The 18,540-nt window shown below is 42.1% G+C and overlaps 1 protein-coding gene across 1 annotated transcript in view; it reads left to right on the top strand.

Annotated features, from left to right (window-relative positions):
• Positions 1–17,649, top strand: part of TSPAN15 (tetraspanin 15) — a 34,713-nt gene extending 17,064 nt beyond the window's left edge. Inside the window, exons 4-8 of the mRNA XM_024198125.2 lie at positions 9,606–9,701; positions 11,660–11,776; positions 14,027–14,074; positions 15,654–15,770; positions 16,258–17,649. Of these exons, the coding sequence (XP_024053893.1) occupies positions 9,606–9,701; positions 11,660–11,776; positions 14,027–14,074; positions 15,654–15,770; positions 16,258–16,410 (531 nt within the window). The 3' untranslated portion in view covers positions 16,411–17,649. The remainder of the gene's footprint in view (positions 1–9,605; positions 9,702–11,659; positions 11,777–14,026; positions 14,075–15,653; positions 15,771–16,257) is intronic.
• Positions 17,650–18,540: the final 891 nt, after the last annotated feature.

The raw sequence follows: 18,540 nt of genomic DNA, 5'->3' as shown, positions 1-18,540 counted from the left end.
AAAAGTATTCAAATTGTCATCTGAACACTAAAAGGTGAGGGACTAAAGAAAGGTACTGGCTTTAAAGTTTTTTTCAAATTAGTAGGAAAAAAGGAATTGTCATAACTTGTGCAACTTATTTTGAGACCGAAGAATAAGGGAAAAGGTTGTGTGTATGGCTCATTAGTAAGGATCTGCAATACGTGCAGAACTGGTTTGCAAAAGCTTTCTGTGTTGTGAAATGCTTTTCTTCATTTTATCTCCCATGTCCCTTTGCTGCTTTCTGAAAATTTCAGCTGCCTAGGGAGACTTGGGCACTTTTGGGTGAACAATCTGTTTTGCATTTTGTTTTCACTTTACTCGTGTATATTAGTACAGTAGTGCTTACATTATCTCAGTTCTGTTACTGGGTCAGAGTATCTTTCTTTCAATAACCAAACTACTTTGCTCCGACAGACTAGAACAACCAAACACTTTGCGTACTAATTAAATTAAAAAATGGACTGTTTAATCTATGTGTGTGTGTGTTTTTGGCAGATAGATAATAGATTATTCTTTTCTGTTAAAGTTTTAGGACATAAATGTATATGCCAGATTAAGTAGCAGAAGCCTATACACATTTATTTTTATTTTTTCTATTTTTATATTGGCAAAATCAGTAAGAACATTCAAAAAGAACAAAGGAGCAAAAAAACAAAGGGCCACCCCCCAGTGTCCTACATCTATCTCTTGTACAGAAAGTGTTCTTATGGATAGCTTTAAACACATCATTTTTAAATGATGAATCTTGCCATTTTACTTCTCACTGTTGTATTGAAACAAGCTTTCCCTTTCCCCAGCACTGCTCTTTCCACTTGATGCTACAGTGAAGTTCTGAAATTGAATTGTAATATCAAAAGATGGGTTATCTTCACTTTTAAAAGTTATATTTAACAGTGACAGTAACGTATACTTAACATTGTGCAAATTATTCTTCTAAATTCCACTTAAAGTGAGAAACTAGACATCAGAATGGAACCCAGCAAATGTGTTTACACTGTATTAGAATCAAAATGAGCAGACATTATAGTAAATAGAAGATTTAGTTCATGGTAAATAAAATATCTGAAATTCAATTTGCTGTTTTTTGAGTGTGGGGGAAGGGTTGCTATTGATTTTCATAAAGAAAAGGGTCCAAATGGTCATTCCTCTAACTCTCCCCTCACAACTTTATTTCTATTGGCTTAGTTGACTGTCTCAGCAGAGAGATTAATAACTGAAGAGATCTGGGGGCTGTACTACCCTCTTTTAGGGTTGGTGGAGGGTTTGGTGCTAATGGTTTATGGATAAGGAAATGATTTTAAACATCCTATTGTATTCAGTGATGCACTGAATTTAAATGCTGATGTTTTGCATAAGCCACTTCCCTCTGAAAGCTGAAAAGTTACGTTGCTTTTCTTTGAGTCATACTTACTGTAAGAAATATTTTATAATGGCATCTGTTTACCATCCTTTATCTTTCATAACAGAGAAAGTATCAGTTATGTATTTATTTTTCATGCAGCTATTATGTACAGCCTGTCCCCATTATTCTAGTGTGTAAGTGATGTTTGAAATCGTTATAGCAATTTCATTTTTATGGGGCCATTGTGTATTGTATAGGGCAGTGGTCCCCAACCTTTCCTGTGGGGCGGGTGCCACACAATTAGCTGCCGAGGACCGTGGTCGCCGGACAAGCAGCCGCCGAAATGCTGCCGTGAAGCGGCAATGTCAAGAGGCGTCGCCGCCGAAATGCCGCCGTGAAGCAGCGTCATCAAGGGGCGTCGCCGCCAAAATGCCGCCGAAATTCGGTGGCATTTCGGCGGTAGCGCTTCTTGACGTTGCTGCTTCTCGGCGGCATTTCGGTGGCTGCTTGTCTGGCGGCCACCTCTGGATGCTGCTGCTTGTCGGCGGCATTTCAGCGGCGACGCCTATTGACGTTACCGCTTGTCGGCGGCATTTTGGCGGATGCTCGTCCACCGCCACGGTCCTCCGTGGCTCATCATCTGGCACCCACCAGATGAAAAAGGTTGGGGACCACTGCTGTAGATGGCAGCATGAAACTCCACCACACTTCATTAGCTCTAAGTTTCCCATGGGATAGCCAAAATTGAGAATTTGACTAAGCATAAGTATCATCCCTGCTGGTATCTAATTAGGCAGAATATTGGTTCAATGATCAAGAAAGAAAACTATCATGCATGTGGAAATATGAAAGTTTGGTGGTATGCATATATATAAGATATACATCTCTTCTAGAAAGCATCTTCTTATCTTCTCTTCCTACTTCTATTTGCCTGTGGAAGGTTGTTTTATTATTTCCTATTGTGCAGCAGAAATGAATTCATTAGGACAGCAGCACAATGTCTCTTGCACGCAATTCTCAGCCAATAAGATACACCAGTTGGATCTCCACCTTCTGAAACATTATCAAATATAACTAAGATGGAGAATCTTTATTCGCTCCCTCCCTTAGCAAATATCTGCAGTCTTTTACAGACGTCAAATGAGCCCTCTCGTTTGCCTTTCTAGTCAAGGGATGAGCAATTACAGTTAACTAGCAGAGAAATAGATGAGGGCTTCAGAAGGGAAAATGAGATTCCCAGAATGAAAGAGGTGAGATGACCATTGGACCATCCTTTGGGGACTAAGGCACGGTCTATACTTCACAGGTAGATTGACATAAGCTGTCTTGCGTTGATCTAATTGTGCATGTGTCTACACTTAAATTTGTCTCCCTCTGATCTAAGCACCCTGTTATGGCGATACAGTAACACCACCTCCCCAAGCAGCACTGAATCTTGTTCGATGTACTGGGGTCAATACAGCATGTGTGTAGATGCTGTGTTACTTATGTTGACCCTAACTGTCCTCCAGCAGCTGTCCCACAATGCCCAACGTTGACTGCTCTGGTCACTGCCCAAAGGACCTGGAGACCAGAAGATCTCTCCACCCGGAAAACCCTACAAATTTTTGAAATGCCTTTTCCTGATTGTTCATCTCGGCGAGCACACATGTTGGCTCTCCATTGTTGTGTGCAAGTGCCCAGCTGTCCATGCCAGCTACACATTCCAGACATACTCTGGCCTGGAGTAGACTGGAGATATTGGACCTCCTGGCATAGGCGCCAAGTTTCTCTGGTGCCGGTGGGGGCCTGCGCCCACCCTGGGCCCAACTCCACTCTTTCCCCACCCCTGGCCTCGCCCCCATTCCAACCCCATCCCCAAAGTCCCCACCCTAACTCCGCCCCCTCCCTATTGGATCCCTTTCCCAAATCCCTGCCCCGGCCTCACCTCTTCCCCCAGCGCGCCGCGTTCCCCCTCCTCCCCCCTCCCTCCCTGCCCCGCGAATCAGCTGTTTCGTGGCACAAGCCCGGGGGGGTGGGGGGGAGAAGCAGGACATGGCAGCGTGCTCGAGGAGGAGGCGGAGGTAAGCTGGAGTGGGGGGGGCGGGAGGGGAGCTGCCGATTTTTTTCCGTGGGTGCTCCAGCCCCTGAGCACCTATGGAGTCAGCGCCTATGCCTCCTGGGACTGTGGGGAGAAGAGGCTGTGCAGGCACAGGTATGGACCAGCCACAGAAATGTATATATCTGCAAGCAGATTGCATGGAGGATCAGCAGCAGTGCCATGTGAAAGTGAAGTACCTGCAGCAGGCATACCAGAAGGCCAGGGAGGCCAACAGTCAAACTGATGCTGAGCCACAGACCTGCCCTTTATACAGTGAGTTGCATGCCATACTTGGTGGAGACCTCACAACAACCCTGCAGACCACTGTGGATACCTGTTAACAGCAAGGATGATGATGAGGAGGAGGAGGAGGATGGGGGACATGCAACCCGGGGGTCCAACTATGCCATGAGCCAGGACCTTTTTGAGATTCCACTTGCAATCCAGTCAGTCATGGCAGTTGAGCCTAGGTCAAGGGGAAGGAAATTGGAGTATGTGTGTAAATGTATGTCTCCTTTCAATGATGTACTGATGATGCCCCCAACTTAGCAGGACACAGCTATTGACTTTTCATTAATTTACTGATATTGGAAGAAGCATTGGTACAACAAACAGAGATAGTGTTGTTATCTGCTTTTCATCCCCCCTATAGAGTTATGGGGGGCCATACAGAGCACTTTGTGTGTGTGTACACAGGAATTTCCCTTGAATCCTCCTGAGAGATATCGCTGAAACTTTCATCGAGGTACTCTGCAATTCTCTCCTGAAAGTTTCTGTGAATGGCAGCCTTATTTCTTCCTCTGTGGTAGGATGCTTTCCCACGCCAGTCGGCAATAGCTTTGGCACGCACCATTGCAGTAAACAGGGTAGTGGCATACGGGCCCATGCGGGATGCCGGCAGCAGCTGTGCTCTCTGTGCTTTTGTTACCCTCAGGAGGGAGATATCAGTTAAAATGACCACTGCCTGTGAAAATGGTGCCAGTTTTCAGTGCCTTTGCTTTATACTCATAGTCTCATGCAATCAAGCAATTTCCTCCTCATTTCCCTCACCCCTGGTGGGCCATACTCACAATGGCTGGTGTTGTGAGTGGTGCTGTGCACAAGCACTCTGAAGCAGAAGTGTCAATAAGCATGTTTTGTTTAAAACTTTAGGGGTATGTGATGGGGTATACAAACCCCACACTGGGCAACAAGGGATTAAGGAACTGCTCTGGGTTCAGCCAGCCCTGCCCCTTCACACCTGTAGGAAATGCACCAATTGGTAGAAGAGTTAAAAGGCAGGGGAGCAGCTCATTTGGTGGCAGAGCAGGGAAGGGACCAGACCTGCAACCCCAGCAGAAGAGAGTGGAAGGAAAGGCAGACTCTTTCCCCAGGACAACTGCCAAAGGGTCCCTCCCTGAGGGAAGGGAGGACCTGCTACAGAGACAGCCTGAGAGGGAAGCATTCCCCTCTTCCTTTCATATGGACTCCAAGTTTTATTATTTTCCCTTTGTTTTGTTTGGACTACTCCAGCAGAGGAAAGCCCTAGGATTGATCTGGCCCAGATGGGTGGGCTATACTGCAGAAGGAGGCAGTTGCCGCACGAGAGAGAAAGAGAGCTACCACACTACATGCAGTTGCCAGAAGGTGGCACAAAAGGCACAAAAAATATGGGATATGGATGAAATTATGGGATGGAGAAAGTTGCGTGCTGGGAAGTTGATCCCTTGCTCCCAGTCACCCTTGCACAATTCATTACTGCCCCAACATGCATTGCCAAAACTTCCCAAAAAACAGTGTGCTGGATGGTGGTGAGTTGCACATTGGGTTACCTGCCCATGGTGCACCACACAGTGCATCGATGCAAGCAATCCTGGTGAGTGTGTGCAGCTCTGACTCAAGGAGCCAAGTATGCACGTGCATGAGTGATATACTACTTTATACTGATACGTTGCAGTCAAAATTTGTAGTGTGGGCATAGCCTTAGTCATGATGAGGAACAAGCCACCCTGACAAGCTCATGGGGCCTACCTTGTTGTTGTAATGAACATCCTCTGTTTCTGTTTCTTGAAGTCTGAAGGAAGATGCTCTTATGAAGGCTTTCTCTGAGGAGCTGACAGCTGAAGAAAATGAGTCCATCTTCTTGCATAGATATGTGTTGGCTATAATGTTAAACTACTACTAATGTTAAGCTACCAGAGCTATAGGGAAAGAACTACTGTGGCCTCAGTTAGCTTCTTCCTTGTGTGTCAGAACTGAATAAAAATGTCAAGAAAGAAGTTGAGGGCTTGGAGAGAGGAGAGGAATTGGGAAGATAAGAGACCAAATATGTGATTAATGTGTGCAGATCTAGGTATACAAATGTATTATAAATCTTTAGCTTGCTTTATGTGTGCTCCCTCACAATTGTTTTCAACTAGGTATAAAGAAATACAGGTTTATAGACTCAAACGCTAAACTATTTATTTAACTTTCAGTTTTTCATTGTTTAATTTTGCATATTGTGAAGACAAATTTGGTTTTCTTATTGATATATTCTTGACTTTTACAGTGTTATTCTCTTCTTTTCGGATGCTCTTATATAAGTGTACAAAAGCTAGAAATTAAAAGACCCATCAGTTGAGTCCACCATCTTGCAGGATTTTGACTCTTGGATAAAGGATGTATTTGATATTGACAAAAAGATGACGATTAGATTTTTTATATAATCAATTGTTTTCTGCAGATGTTTGTTTTATTGGGATTTAAGAAATATAATATTAACAGAATCGAAGAAGTGAACACAATACTTTATTATTTCTACAGTTTTTATTTATTGTGGGACATTCTCTACATACTAAGGAAACTACTGTACCTATTTCTGACCAGTGAAGTATAGTCTTGATACATTTCTTAATTATGGAAGTTTTATTTGTAAGGAAGATTGAGGTGTTCTGGTTCTGAGGACTGCCCATTTCAGGAAGTCTGTGACTGTATTGGATACTTAAAAGAGAAAAGTTCTAGACATTTTTTCTTACCTCTTAGGCTTTCTTCTTGATTCATTTATGTAGTTCCCAGTACATTGAGCTCAGGAGACATCGCTTCTTATATCTACAGCTTCTTTTCTGGATGACTTTTATATGTGCTCAATGCCATGATTGTAAAGTATGCAAATATTCATTTCTTCCCTCTCCTTTCTATTCCAGCGAAACTGAAGCTCTTTGTTTCACTAATGATCTTTAGCACAATTATTTATTTTCATGTTAGACCATAAACTATTTGTATGTTTGATGAGAGATTATTCTGCTTTGTATCATTGGGAATGGCAGGGGAGCGAGCAGTGAGGATAGAGACAGGAATTGAAATATTTTGGCCAAGTAACTAGGGTTGCCAACTTTCTAATCTCAGAAAACCAAATACCCTTGCCCCGCCCTCTGCCCTGTCCCTTCCCTTAGGCCTCGCCCCCACTCACTCTCCCCCACCCTCACTCACTCGCTCATTTTCATTGGTCTGGGGCAGGGGGTTGGAGTGTGGGAGGGGCTGATGGCTCTGGCTAAGGGTGCGGGCTCTGGAGTGGGGCTGGGGATGAGGGATTTGGAGTGTAGGAGGGGGCTCCGGGCTAAGGCCGGGGGTTGGGGTGTGGGAGGGGCTATGGGGTCCGGGCTCTGGGAGGGAGTTTGAGTGCGGGAGGGGGCTCAGGGCTGGGGCAGAGGGTTGGGGTGCAGGAGGGGGTTCAGGGTGCGGACTCCGGGTGGCGACTCCCGGAAAGTAGCCGGCATGTCCCTCCGGCTCCTAGGTGGAGGTGCAGCCAGGAGGCTCTGTGCACTGCCCCTGCCCGCAGGTGCTGCCCCCACAGCTCCCATTGGCCGGGGGGGAGCCAGCGCGTGGGGCGGGGGCAGTGCACGGAACCCCTGTGGCTGCCCTTACGCCTAGGAGCTGGAGGGACATGCCAGCTGCTTCCCGGGAGTTGTGTGGAGCCGGGTAGGGAGCCCGCCAGCCCCGCATCGACCGGACTTTTAACGGTCCAGTCAGCAGTGCTGACTGGAGCCGCCAGGGTCCCTTTTCGACCAGGTGGTCCTGTCTAAAACCAGACACCTGGCAACCTTATGAGTGACAGGAACTGTACTAAACCTTTAACTTAAAGTGTTTTCTAAAGGCACTTTTCCTGGCAGCAGTGAAAAGGAGGGAAGACCGCTTTCCAATGCTCAAAGACAGAGCATCCTAACCTATTCTGGCCCAAAGCGAACCCATGTTACTCTAAGGCCTACCAAGTCCTGCAGCTGTTCTAAAGCCTGATCAAGGCCAAAGTCTTGTGCAGAGCACTTCATGAGGCCTTACACAACAACCAGGCCTTACATAAGCAGTATTGCCAACTCAAGCATACAAAAATTGTGAGTCAGACCTCATAAAATGTGTCTTTTAAAAATAAAAACCAGATCCACTTATTGCCCATCTGGTTTTACAGCCTTTAGGATTCATGTTTTCAATCTTTTCTCTGCGACCTTGAGGGTTAGAAACTTTTTAAAACATGGAAGCTGAGAGTCTTACATAATCACATGGTTCCATTAGCTTGGGATTTAAGAAGAACAACCAAATATTGCAGGGCTTGGATAAAATTATGAGAGTGAACAACATTTTCTAAGTGCCTAGGCCTCCATGCATCTCTAGGCCCTTTCTTTAGGAGAGTTCGACTGATACCCAATGTACTAGTAAGGGGCATTATTCTAACTCCTGACCAGCACCAATCACCTCTTTGTTAATTTTATCACCTGAAGGGGAATCTAACCCATTCTGCCAGGGCAAACCAGACAAAGTTGTGATTTTGCAAATCAAAGACAAATGAATTCTACCACATGTACCCATGAAATCTCTTCCAACCCAGTTGACCCCACAGCATGTACTTCATGCAAGGAATAACCCTGAAGGAAGGAGGGCAACAGAGGCTGGGATGTGCAGCAGCAAGGAAGGTAGAGCAGGAAGAAGCCTGGTTCCACCTTGTGCCTCCCTTTACGGAGTGTGCCTGGGTCCATGCAGCTAAACCTGTCAGTTTTAAGTGTAGGCATAGATCTTGCTGGGCATGAGTAAACTTGCATATAGCTTGATTTGAGTGTAAGGTTACACTGTAAACAAGGGTGTGAGAGACTGTGTGCTGGTGACTGGTTGCGATAAGCGGGAACACCCTGAACTGATAAGCTTGTAATATTAAGGTGAGGACATAAGCAATTGGGGTTTACATGATCTGCAAAGTGATTGGTCCTTACATGATCTATACGATGTACAAACCAATTAGATTCAAGAAGTATAGATATTAGTAGCATGAAAAAAATGTATATATACTGTGTAGTGTGTGACATGATGTGTAATTATGTTTCCATCCTGTACCTAACCTCCCTGTGTCTGGGCCTGGCCAGGGTGGGCATAGAGTTGTTACATGTCTAATAAAGTAATCTGAATGAGTAGCTGGAGTTGAACTGAGTTTTTGGATCCCAGAGAACTGGATGAAGTGTTTTCCCAGAACTCGACTAGGTGTTCTGGGTAAGCTGAGAGGAAAAGTTCTCGGCGGGCATTCCAAAAATGAGATATGTTGTGAATTTACCATTTGTAGCTCTTCTAACCCCGGAGGGCTGCCTTTAGCGGGCCATTGCCCTCAAGCTGCCAGGGATCTTGGCCATTCCCCAATCCCACAATCTGAGCTGACTTGTTAAGGGTCAGGTTGCACTGGACTTGGTCTCAGATGACCTGGGCTGTTTCCTGTCTCTGCCACTAGCCTGCTGGGTGATCTTGGGCAAATCGCTTCATTTCTTCATCCCTTGGTTTCCTTATCTGTAAAATGGGGATAATGATATTTGCCTCCTTTGTAAAGTGCTTTGTGTTCTATAGATGAAAAGTGCTATGTAAGAGCTTGTTACTTATTTATACTATCATAAAAAGTGACATCTAAGGCCCTGATTATCCAAAAACATATGCATGTGCTTAAACTTTAATCAGTGGTGTCAATGGGATTACTTATCTTCTTAAAATTAAGCAAGTGAATAAGTCTTTACATGATCAGGGCCCAATTTAGTTACTACCCACATCTATTATGACAGAATATCTGTTTGTGCTAGTTTTATGCCCATTAGTTACCCTATCAATAAGTGCTGAGTCTTAAATATTGTTGTAGAATATGTAAGTGATGCATCTTATTTTGCTTTTGTCCCCTAGACAATTGACTTTTTAAATGATAATATCCGAAGAGGAATTAGGAATTATTATGATGATCTGGACTTCAAAAACATAATGGATTTTGTTCAAAAGCAGGTTTGTTTTTCTGGGAGTATTTAATTAAAACTAATGCTAGAAGGGAACATGGTAAACCCTTGAATGTCACTCTTGATAATAAATATTACGGAGCCTATTCTTCCATTGGTGTGTTAATCTAACTCCCATTAACAGGGGGAATAGACTCCCTTGTGTGAGCTGGAAAATCTCTTGTAGACTTTCTGCTGGCAGGGATTTTATGGAGTCCTAGTTGGCTTTTAAAGCCCCCTTTCCCTCCCAGGTGTGAGGAGTGCAAACTGCAACCCCTACACCTCTGAATGTGAATCTGGGACTAAGGGCATGATCCAAATCCTGCTGAAGACAACGCAAAGATTTCCTTTGAAATCCACTGTAATGGGCATTGGACTGGGCCCCACTTACAAAAGCTATGAAGTATTTTGATTAAACAAATTCTTCAAATTTCTTCTTGAAATGCTTACTGAAGGAGGTATATCTGTTACTAAAATTCAGAAATGATGTTGAGTGCAGCTGAACAGTATTTAATAGCATATGTGGTTGACTCATAGCCTTTATTAAAGCTACTGTGTTAAAATGTTTAGTGGATTATTTAAGAATTCTGACATATACTTTTGAGACTATAGAAGAAACAGAAAGTGGTCAGATGTGTGTATAGGGAGCCTATACAATGTATAGATGTGTTAAAACCTTTTTCTTAAATGGCTCTAGATGGTGCACAAATTTTGTAACATCATTATGGAAACACCACAGTACTTTCAAAAACAAAGTAAACATGGAAAAAGTTTTCAAAAGCAAACCATCTTTAAGATATCTTGTCATTTGAGTTCATACCCTTCTAAGAGTTTCCATGTTCTACAAATAGTTATGTATATGGACAATGATTATAATTACCAGTGATAAATAAACACACTTTTTCCTCATTTTGAAAAAAACAATAGCGGGGGGCTTTTTTAATTAACTAGACTACTGTAAATTAACTATATTTGTTTTGTTTGCAGGATCACAGTCCTATTCTGTTATTAAATCACTTTGAAAACATTCTGCTGTTTTTTATAATTTGCAAGAACATCCTTATATAAAATATCTTTTTTGTGTTTAAACTCTTTTATTTTTATTTTTTTTATAGGAACCTGGTCAAAATTGACCAACTCAAAATTCAACTAAAAAATAAATAAGTTTTGTGTTATTGAGATCCAAACCAATATCTATCATCTTTCAGAAATAGAGCTGGGACTGAGTATCAGTTACTTTTACTGTCCAACTTAGAGTAATGGCTTAATGAATGATGGAGGGACATGACATGTATCCATAATGCTGCTAGTCATTTTGAATAGACAGCATATTGAAGTTGGATCCTGCTCTTCAGGAGCCTGATTCTTTAGATGTCTTAATATTCTTTCTGTTTTCAGGGGCAATGCAATGTACATACACACACCTGCTAATCAAGGCAAAGTTGATAGTCCCATTACAGCCCCAGCTTCAACACTACCCATTCATGGCATATGTACATTAACAACAAACTGGATCTTTCAATTTAGCTTTTCCCTCCTTGTCAGTCAGATAGAAACTTTCCTGTGGATACAATTTTATGCAAAATATACTATTTAACCATCTCTACAGACATGATGAGAGCTTTTCCTCTTTCATTTTGCCTCTAATCCTGTGGTTTTACTGGATTCTTCTATAAATGATGTTTGGGCATTTTTCTTGAAACATTGAATCTGATCCAATGCATTTTAAATTTGATTTTCCCTTATCCTGCATATTTTATTTGTGACTTTAATTACAATTTTGGGACATGCTGTCCTATAACTTTCGCTAATGAGTCAATGGTATGACAAGCAGATACCTTAGTAGCTGCTGCCTCTTTCCTCTCTGATATTTGAGCTTTCTTAAAATTAATTCATTTTTATATTTGATTCATTCTGCAATTATTAGAAACATTTTTATTAAGACAGATTTTTTTTTTCTTTTTTAAGTTTAAGTGTTGTGGTGGGGAAGATTTTAAAGACTGGTCACAGAATCAGTACCATGCGTGTTCTGCACCAGGGCCATTAGCCTGTGGAGTGCCCTATACTTGTTGTATTAGAAATAAGGTATGTATACTCTATTTGATATTATTATTTTAGCTGGTTTCCTTTAAATCTCAGTGATTCACAGAAAAATAACTATCCTAAATTACTCATTCTCTTAAAGAATAACTTTTCATCAGTTAAGAATCTTGGGAAGTATGTCTGTTAATTAAGCAAAAAGGAACAGATTTTCATAGTTGCTAGGTTTTTATGCTAAGTATAGTCTCCCCAAAGTTGTTAGGGGGCCAATATAGTATATAGTGGGAGCTGGTGATCTGTGACTCTGAGGAACTTAAAAAGGAGAAAGTAATTCTGATTTGGTTGCATACTAAATACTTCTCTTATCCTTGCTAATTTGCATGTCATCTCTAAGGGTACGTCTTTACTACCCGCTGTATCGGCGGGTAGCAGTCGATTTATCCGGGATCGATATATCGCGTCTCGTTAGGACGTGATATATTGATCCCCGAACACGCTCACCGTCGACTCCGGAACTCCACCAGAGCGAGCGGCGGTAGCGCAGTCGACGGGGGCGCCGCGGCCGTTGATCCCGCGCCATGTGGACCCCAGGTAATTCGATCCAAGATACTTCGACTTCAGCTACGCTATTCGCATAGCTGAAGTTGCGTATCTTGGATCGATCCCCCCCCCCAGTGTAGACCAGCCCTAAGCTCTTTTGACTGTTCGTGCTTTCCCTTTAGCATTATATGCATTCTCAAAAGTTGCATTCACATGTATATGTACACACACACTCTTAACTAGTAGTTCATTCCCAATGATGTGAGAAACCTGAATACATACAATGAGAAACTAACCTCTCCTTTCCTCAAATGGCATGACACACACAGCAGGAAAATTGGTCTGAATAGCTCAAAAATACCCCTGCTCTTTCTGCTGCATGCCCAAAAGCAGTGAATGTCAGCTTGCTGTCAGAGAGACAGGCAGAAACTAACTTTTCTTTTTTTTCATCTGAACCCTTCCAAAAGTACTGGTTTGTTTAGTGGTTTGGAACAGTTTCTAAATCTATCATACCCATCACAAGCATTCTGTAACCAGTGCTCTTACTTTGAAGGCGCAAAGTGTAACACTAACTTTGATAAGGAAATGGTCCACAATTAAAAAAAAATACTGGAAATGCCTTTCCCACTTTGTTTCAGTCTTTGGAAGTGAGGTCTATGTACAAGACAGAAAAATAAGGTACTTGTATAGTTCCTCAACTTTGTTCATTGTGCAGTTCCATGTTTTCCTGATCCTGACCAAATTAGTTTTGAAATAAGGGAATTTGGCATTAACATCTGTACTTGCTGCATACATCTTTCTGCATGTTCCCAGGTACTTGTAGTTCTCCAACTTAGATAAAAGGCTACCTAATTGTCTTTTATACTGTATTTGTCATGTCAAATGTAAATGTTTGCTTTCTGCGCAGATCCAGGCCCTGCCAACTTGAATACATCTAACTTATCTAAATATTCTTTAACTTGTTCTTTCCCTATTCTGGCTTTTGTTCCTTCCCCCTCATCGTTAATATTAGTTGTGTAAAGCATCTGGTCACAATTTACCTTTTTAGTGAAGACTGAAGCAAAACAGGTACAAAACACCTCAGCCTTCTTGGGGTCTTCCATTATTAGCTCTCCTTCTCTGCTAAGTAGTGGGCCTACACTTTCCTTCATCCTGGTCTACACTACAAAGTTAGGTCAACGTAAGTCACTTTCTGTCAACCTATTTGTGCATGTCCTATGCTCAAATTTGTATCCAGCCAAAGTAAGTGCCCCATTACAGCGATGCAGTAAAACCACCTCCTTGTATGGCGTGAAGCCATGGTCAACCTACTGAGACTGACGCAGTGCAAGTGTAGACACTTTGTGACTTGTGTCTACCCTAACTGTCCTCCAACAGCTGTCTTACAATAATCCATTCCTTGTGACAGTGACTGCTCTAGTCACCATAAATTCTACTGGCCAGGTGTCACAGAAACCGGAAGCCACCCCCTCTTTAAAATACCCTTGTATTTTTGAATGCCTTTTCCTGACTGCCCACCGTGGCAAGCACACCTGGCAGCTCACCCTAGTGTGCAACTGCCTAACCAACCATGCCCACTCCATGCACAAGACATGATCCTACCTGGACAAGGAGGGCCTGTGAGGAGAAGAGATTGTGTAGCTTCACTGCAAGTTTTGAAGTTGCTTTTACATAAATCTGATAAGTGAAAAGTAAAAATAAATTTGCTTTTGTGATTATTTTTTCCAATTTTTGACATTTATTTTTTCTTTTCAGACAGACATTATGAACACTATGTGTGGATATAAAACGATTGACAGAGAGGTAATTTAATTGTAAAGTCTCTTAATTGTAAAGTGTTTCATGTTCCTTCTTTCTGGATTTTGTTAAGGTTAAGTAAATTATTAATATAATGCTTACATTATTTTAACTTTTTTTGCCAATTTTTGAAGTATAAAGAAATCAAAGAGTAACCTGATTTATCTAGAGTAATCCATGAGGAAACATCCGAAGAAGTGAGGTTTTTACTCACGAAAGCTTATGCCCAAATAAATCTGTTAGTCTTTAAGGTGCCACCAGACTCCTTGTTGTTTTTGTAGATACAGACTAACACGGCTACCTCCTGATACTTGACATGAGGAAACATATGGCTTGCCTGAGAAATGCTCTCTTTCTTCCACCTTTAGGTTTGCTGGTTTGACTCAGATGAAAAATTCCTTTCCAAATAGGAGAAATACAGACCAACATCTAATGCTGCATATTCAATATACAACAGACTATTTCAGTAATGCTAATGCCATGACTACAACCAGGAAATTATTTTTTAGGAAAGTCAAGGCTTCTCACTAAATAAAAACACATCTTTGTAAAGCTTACTTTTAGTTCTTACAGTATCTTATATCCCATAATAGTTGGTATAAAATATAGAAAACTTCACAAAATAATGTAACACTGGAGAGGAAGTAGGATGTTCCGTATTTTTTAATGCTTTTTAAGTGTAGTTGTGACATATGGCCCAGTCCTGTAGATCTCACTTATGGGAGTAGTCCATTGACTTCAGTGTTGTGGGCTTTGCTGGGACTAGCCATGTGAGAAAGGGCTGCATGCTCAGGTCCACAGTACAGTAGTAGAGTGCATACTGAACAGAAGCCAATAACTTGATCTGCCATAGGTCTGTACTTCATAGGCTTGTAGAACAAGAATTACTGTTGGACTAAATACCTCTCTCATAAGGCACTTAGCATAAAATGCCAATTTCAATTGTTAATTTTTTTAGATTGGCAGTCACCTTTAAATATGATCTTTCCCTTCATTTAGGCTCATTGACTGAGGGCTTTATCCTGCAAGCTGCTAAGCATTCCAGTCTGGCCCTGATCCAGCAAAGCATTTAAACACGTGCTTGATTTTAACCACATGAGCAGTTCCATTCATTTCAATGGGACTACTCATGGGCTCAAATGCCTTATCAGTCCAGGTCTAGAGTGCTCAAAATATTGTAGGATTGAGACTTATATTCTTTTGTCTCCAGCCTACTTGGAGCCTATTGCAAGGCAGGATAGCACTTTGTCTATGGTTTTGTATTTTTGTATTCCAGCAGCAGCAGCTTGAAAAGTAGGGCTGAAAGGGTGGATAGATGCCTTTGTATTCCATATGGTCTAAAATTAGGATCAGGTATATTTTTTTCAGCAAAGTATAAATGGAATGTAAAAAGCACTTATTTAGACTTGAAAAACTTCAGAATGCATTATTTATTATTATTATTGGTGATAAGCCCTCTGTGCCAAATTCAGAGGGGTTGCATGGATATGAATGAGGCAGAATTTGTCCCTTTATATTCCAAAAATACATCTCTGTTCTCTTCTAATTAAACTGTTGTTTGAAGGTATATTTCATTATTTTACAGCCTCTGAGTGTTCGAGACATTATATATATCCGAGGATGCACAAATGCAGTACTCATTTGGTTCTTAGACAACTACAGCATCATGGCTGGTGTCATGCTTGGCATATTGTTACCCCAGGTAAGGCTAGGTCATTACATTGTCCGTTAAAGGGAATATTTGGTTCATTGCTTTGGTAAACAAAATGGGATTTGATTTTATAGTTAATAAAATACGGTTTTATTTAAAGTTTATGTATTCTGTAAACTTATGTGGCTGGACCTTTGTGCCTGTACAGAGCCCCACTGATTTAGCGACAGCAATGTCATATTTTGCATTTTTTCATGACCCTAATCACCTCACCTGAACTCTGCCCACTAATCTGTCTCCACTAAGACTTATTCTAACATTCCATACCCCAGAGCGGTTTCAAACAATCTCTATTGTCTTTTTTTTAAAATCAGCTGGTCATTAATATATTTCCTTCGTTCCTCCCAAATGTGGATTTTCCCTTCCCCAAGATTGCACTGGCTTGAGGCCCCAATTTTTATATATAAAAATTTAGAGTGAGAGGTGTTGGATAAGCGGAACTTTGTCTCCTATTTATATTTGCTGTTTTATTTTACAGTTCCTTGGAGTGTTGTTATCTTTACTTTACATAACTCGCGTAGAGGATATCATTGCTGAATACAAACTTAATGAGAATCTTTTACAAGAAACACAGCCGAAATCAGAAACTGAATTTGCAAGCGCAGGTTGCTGTATGTGTTATCCTGAGTAATGTAGCTGCCGTGCAAGATCTCAACTGCTGTTTAAAAAAAAACAAATCTTGTGTTGTGGCTTGTATGTATTTCTGCAGATCTTAAAGATCTTGAGCCTAATTAATCTGTAAACCTTTTTGATTTTTTTAAAAAAAAGTGTACTTCAAAAACAGAACTTTAAGTCTCTCCACCTTGTGTTCTTAACTGCTTTTCCCAAAGCTTTGAGTATGCTTTGAATTTTCACAGGATCTCTCAGGCTGTGCACTCTGGGGCATTTCATACCCTGGAGAGTGCTAAATCTCATGAGAATTAAAACGTGGGCCAGGTAATTCAGTGTATTTTATAGGAGTGTGGGTTCTGCAGAGGCAGAAGTGTTGCCACCATATTGTAGCTTAGTTCAAACATTTATTTTGGTGCTTTCCCCAACTCTGCTGCCCCAGGTGGCTGTTTGCCTCTAACACAGGCCCTGTATCTCCCATCCTGTCCTCATTTATATCTCTAAGGCAGCAAATGGCCTCCAAGGTTGACACAGGCCAGCTGTGGATGGTTAATTGCAGTGTAGACCTACCCTCAAAACACAAGCCCCGGGGCCTACCCTGCTTGACAGTGGTTGACTGAACGTTTGCTAATGATTACTGAAAGATCTGTGGTGAGGAATACTTTATGTTGGGAAAACTCAGAGCTAAACTTTTTTGAAAGAGCTTTTGTATTCTAGTTTGACATATTTAAATGTTTGTATTTTCATATTGATTCCTAATCATAAGGGAGACTTGTGTGTCTTTGTATATTGAGCTAAATTGTAATATCAAATACATGTTTAATAACTTTTTCATGCTGATCCTGACTAGGGCTGCTAATTTTGGTGGGACATATTCCTGGAGATTTCATCACATGACATAATCTTTAATTAAAGATTAATCTTTAATTCCTGGGAACTCCAGGACAATCCTGGAGGGTTGGCAACACTAGTGACTGATTTAATGACAAAATATAGCTGCATGTAATGCAGCACACTTTCATGGATGAAACTTTTGTGCCTTTTAATAATGTAGGTATACACTAGTGTGTGAGGCAGTCAGGTAATGCTTTGACAAACTTTTTAACACAGTTTATTACTATACAGATTTTGTACGAGAGTTATTGGATGTTTGGCTAATTTAAATCTTGTAAATATTGTATTTTCCCCTCCAATTAAATTAACTAGATTGCCTATTGATTTTTGGAGTTGTTCTGATATGTGCAGATATTTCATTTTCAAATTGGATTGTTCTCATAAACAATACATTTTATGATTTGTTTTGAAAAACAAACACCTTATTTCAGGGATGGGCAAACTTCTTGACCCGAGGACCACATCTGGGAATAGAAACTGTATGGAGGGCCATGAATGCTCACAAAATTGGGGTTGGGGTGTGGGAGGGGGTGAGGGCTCTGGTTGGGGGGTGCGGGCTCCGGGGTGGGGCCAGAAATGAGGAGTTCTGGAGTGGGGTGCAGGGTGGGGGTGAGGGCTCTGGGGTGGGGCTCGTGATGAGGAGTTTGGGATGTAGGAGGGTGCTCTGGGCTGGAATCGAGGGGTTTGGAGAGCAGGAGGGGGATCAGGGCTAGGGCGGGCGTTGGGGCGTGGGGAGAGGCTAAGGGGTGCAGGCTCCCAGCGGCGCTTTCCTCAAGTGGCTCCCGGAAGCAGTGGCATGTCCCTTCTCCAGCTCTGTCCGCAGGCACCGCCACTGCAGCTCCCATTGAAGTGCCAGAGAGGGGCCACTGGAGCAGGGCAATTGGAGCATGTAGGACCTGGAGCGGGGCTGTGCTGCGGCTTCTGGGAGCTGCGTGGAGTGGCCCTCAACTCTGCTCCCCAGATGGAGTGCTGGAGCGGGGCAAGCCCCACTCCCCAGCAGGAGCTCACGGGCTGGCTTAAAATGGCTCGCAGGCCAAATCCGGCCCACGGGCCATAGTTTAAATCTAATTTTGATTATAGTTTTAAAAGGGATCTGTTCAATCATGAACTTTACTACATTTGAGATACTGACAAGAAAAATCTCTCCCTAGTCTATTTTTCATGAACTCTCAGGCAAGTGCAGAGTAGTTCAGTTGTTTTTCTTTGAGGAATGTCCCTGTGGGTACTCCACTTTTAGGTGTTTGAGCGCCCCAGCGTT

This window comes from Terrapene carolina, unplaced genomic scaffold (assembly GCF_002925995.2).
Source record: "Terrapene carolina triunguis isolate 2854851 unplaced genomic scaffold, T_m_triunguis-2.0 Scaffold95, whole genome shotgun sequence".
Lineage (NCBI taxonomy): Eukaryota > Metazoa > Chordata > Testudines > Emydidae > Terrapene > Terrapene triunguis.
The sequence above is the reverse complement of the archived record's forward strand: the minus strand, read 5'-3'. Positions and strand labels throughout refer to the sequence as shown.